The 3,949-nt window shown below is 40.6% G+C and overlaps 1 protein-coding gene across 1 annotated transcript; it reads left to right on the top strand.

Annotated features, from left to right (window-relative positions):
• Positions 1-979: 979 nt before the first annotated feature.
• LOC131067584 (ubiquitin-conjugating enzyme E2 27-like) lies at positions 980-1,567 on the top strand. Its single transcript, XM_058002660.2, has one exon. The coding sequence runs from the start codon at positions 980-982 to the stop codon at positions 1,565-1,567; it is 588 nt and encodes a 195-aa protein (XP_057858643.2).
• Positions 1,568-3,949: the final 2,382 nt, after the last annotated feature.

The raw sequence follows: 3,949 nt of genomic DNA, 5'->3' as shown, positions 1-3,949 counted from the left end.
ATGGATATTTATGGAGGCTGCATTTGGATAATATACATGATTTCAATCAAACTTTCAGCAGAATTAGAAAGGAGATTAAAAGAAGACCTCACAATGCTACTAATGAGTCGGTTTACATGCTGAAACAAATTCAAGATCAGAAAAGCATGGTGTGGATGGATGGCTATGGGTTGGCTGGCTTGGGTGGACACCTGGGATGATGTGCTTTACTAGTTGTCGTAATTTAAGTTATATATGCTGCTGGTTCATTGTAAATACTCTTTTTAGATGGTGTGAGGCTTAGCCTCTGTTCTCTGATACTCTGTGATCTCTTGTATTTTTGATCTCCTTATTCTTAATATAAAAAAATTACTTCAATTGGCAAAGCAATATAAGTATATTATATATAAAAATAAATAATAAATAAAAAACTCTATTTGAGAAACTATGAAAATAGAAAACTACATTTAAAAAATTTAAAAACTTACATTGAACTCATTGATGTCCTTTTTTAGAAAGAAATTTAGATTTAATAAATAAGAAAAGAGAAACATAATACAATAAAATTGAAGTCTATATTTTTATTACTACTAATTAAATAATAAATAATAACAATTATTTGTTCTAAAAATTGTGTTATAATAAAGTAGTTGACTATTTTGTGTGTTTTTTTAAAATTACTTCAACTGTCAAAGCATGAAATAGCGTTGTGAAAGGTAAGGCAGGCAGCGCTTTGGAAAGAAAAGGGACGAGGGCTGTCGGCCTTGCAACCAAGTAAATCATTTATAAATAAAACGAAAAAGGAATACTACATATATAGAGTGCATTTAGGGTTTCTTGATCACACAGAGAGCATTAAGTTTGATAATCCTGGTATTGTAATTTACAGAGAGAAGAGTGCCATTTAGGGTTTCTTGATCACACAGAGAGCAACAAGTTTGATAATCCTGGTATTGTAATTTACAGAGAGAAGAGTGCCATTAGTATTAGCATTTTGACAATGGTGGACACCAAACGCGTACACAGGGAATTGACCCAAATAGAGAAAGATAAGAAATTAACAGGAGTAAGCATTAAAGTTTTTGAGGAGAATGATATGTCACATCTGTGTGGAACAATTGCAGGCCCCATGGACAGCCCTTATGAACAGGGCTCCTTCCAGATTGACATTCGTTTGCCAGATGGGTATCCATTTGAGCCACCAAAGATGCAATTTATAACAAAAGTTTGGCATCCCAATATCAGTAGCCAAAATGGTGCAATATGCCTGGATATCTTAAAAAAACAGTGGAGCCCAGCTCTAACCTTGAAAACCACATTAATTTCTTTACAAGCTTTGCTTTCAACTCCTGAACCTAATGATCCTCAGGATGCCATGGTGGCACAACAATACTTGAATGATTATCCAAAATTCTTGGTCACTGCACGGCATTGGACAGTGCCTTTTGCAAAGAGGAGAGTACTAGGAATGGAAGAAAAGGTATCGAAGCTCGTTGAAATGGGTTTTGATGAGAATGCAGTCAGAAATGCTCTACAGCAGTTGAGAGGAGATGAAGATATGGCACTTGAGAAGCTATGCAGTGGTTAAAATAAAAGTTGATTCAAAACGTTTTAGATTTACTTGAACATGAAATGGTAAACAAATGACAGTTTGATCTTTTATTGGAAATGACCTATTTTTATTGGTATTGTTTTAGATATAACTAGTAAGCTTTTACATTTTCGAAATCAATAAAGTCAATAAGAGAATCAATATCATCACCTAATAAGCATAAACAATCTAAATGAATACTATATAATAAGAATTTGAAATCCAAACTTCCAATCATAACACGAATTCTTATCATAAAAACATTCTAGACTTCTATCCTGGCTATCTTATATTGGAGTCCCACGTTTTTTGTGGTGAATATATGTGTTGGTGTAAATAATTATTCATCATGGATATTATTACACTTACTTAAGTTTACTTAGGATAATGCATTTCATAGTAGTTTGGATATGAGACACTTGGGTGTTTGTACCACATTGGGTGTGTAGGAGAAATTCCACCTCTTATGGTGTTGATCTTGTTATTAAACTATCATATCCACTTATAGTGGAGTGATAATTCCACCTTCGGTGGGTGATCCACCTCATGTGGAATATTGTATTATTTCTCCTACCTACCCACACCTATTTCCTACCTACCCTTGTTTCTTATTGAGCCACATGTCATATTTGTGTGCTCATACATATCCCTAGCCTTGCCTATATAAGCAAGCTCATCTACATTGTATGTAACAACAATTGTTGATCATTTTTCTATTGATGAGAATACAGTTTATTCTTGTCCCATATTATGTCTCTATCTTGTACATTTCATTGACCTCTTGATCTTGGCAAAATCCAACATGGTATCAAAGCTAGTTGGGGCTTCATTGATTCGTCTTGAAGAGGCATTATTGTGACGTCAAGAGGCAGATCTGAGGAGCATCATCATTTGGAGGCGTCCTAGACCAGATCCGACCTCTCCATTGCGTCCGGAAGGCCGTTTCCATGAATTTTGGTTATAAAGTTGGCCTATTTTGGTGAGAAAATTTTTTTTCCCCAATTTTGCTATATCGTACGGATTTTTCGAATATTCCTTTTTTTTCAATTTTTTTTTTTTTTTTCATTTCTCTGAAAATTGTTTTCAAAAAATTCAAAATATTCAAAAAAATCAAAAAAAGCGAAAAAGAAATAAAATAAAAAAAATAGTTTTTGAGGGGTCCGCAGACCCCCCCGTACCCCCGCGGTACCTGTCTGCAGGTCGCAGGAGCCTGCGCGCTCGTACTCCCTGTCAGTCGCAGTGCTTGCACGTCGTACCTGTGCCGCAAAGCCCGTACTGTCCGCTCGCCCATCTCCCGCCGAGCCCGCAGCCTCCCGCAGCACGAGCACCTTCTCCCCGGATCTCCGACCGCTCTCGGCGCTGTGTCCGTCTGTCACCGCACGCTTGGCTCCTAGCGCCGCCGCCCGAGCGCACGTTGTCTCCGCCGGCTCCTCCAGACCGCGACCTGCACGACCTCCTCTCGGCGTCTCCAGGAACCACCGCGACCTCCGGCGCCGCTTCCCGAGCACATCCTCGCCGGTTCTCGCCGCTGCTTGGCTCCGCCAGCGCCACCCCCCGGCGCCTCCCGCATCCTCGCCTCCCGAGCTCCTACCTCGTCCAGCTGCTCCGCCTCGGCTCCATCCGCCCTCAGCTCCGCCTCCACGCTCACCGCCACGCAGACATCTAACCGACCAGTCAACGAAGACCGGTGGCCGCGTCCGCCTCGTGGCAGGCGTCCACTGGCCCGCGGGGTAAACCTTGACACGTCATCGATTCCGTACATTGCCACGCAGAAAACTATATGCCACGTCAACCGTACGGACGCCACATCAGCCCTGCACAGTCAGCATTTCCGTATAGTACGGAACATACAGTCAGCACGCCACGTAATCTGTCCGTACAGTACGGACGCCCAGTTAGCCAGAGAGGCGAAGTTTTGGCGACGGTCATACGGTCGTCAAATTTAACATAGTGACTTGCTGACGTCAGCGCCACATCAGCAGGGTTTGAAAATTTTTGGAGCCCCTCTCATTTGCATTTTTGATTTTGCAATTCAACTTCAAATGGCCATAACTTGCTCATTTTTGCTCCTTTTTGGGTGCAATTTGTTTTGAAATGGGCTAGAATTTTGTGCTCTCCGCAGTGGTGAAAGAATTTTTTGATTTTGATGCATGGATTTTTCAGAAAATGCAGTTTTTGGTGACTGTCCCTGAGTAATCCCAGTTTTTGCAACTTCAGAGGCTTCGTTTGGGGTCATCCGACCTCCTTTTTAAGTGCCGTTTTTTTTGAAAGTGCGTATTTTTTTGTCTACTTTCACATGATGCTATCAGATTGATGTCATTGTAAGTAGAAATTGTACTTTCAGATCTTGGCCATTTTTGACTCTCTTGGTACTTGTAT

This window comes from Cryptomeria japonica, chromosome 5 (genome assembly GCF_030272615.1).
Source record: "Cryptomeria japonica chromosome 5, Sugi_1.0, whole genome shotgun sequence".
NCBI lineage: Eukaryota > Viridiplantae > Streptophyta > Pinopsida > Cupressales > Cupressaceae > Cryptomeria > Cryptomeria japonica.
The sequence above is the reverse complement of the archived record's forward strand: the minus strand, read 5'-3'. Positions and strand labels throughout refer to the sequence as shown.

What these genes read in the sequence shown, in the direction of transcription:
- LOC131067584 (XM_058002660.2), top strand. Translation starts at nt 980, where the DNA reads ATGGTGGACACCAAACGCGTACACAGGGAATTGACCCAAATAGAGAAA.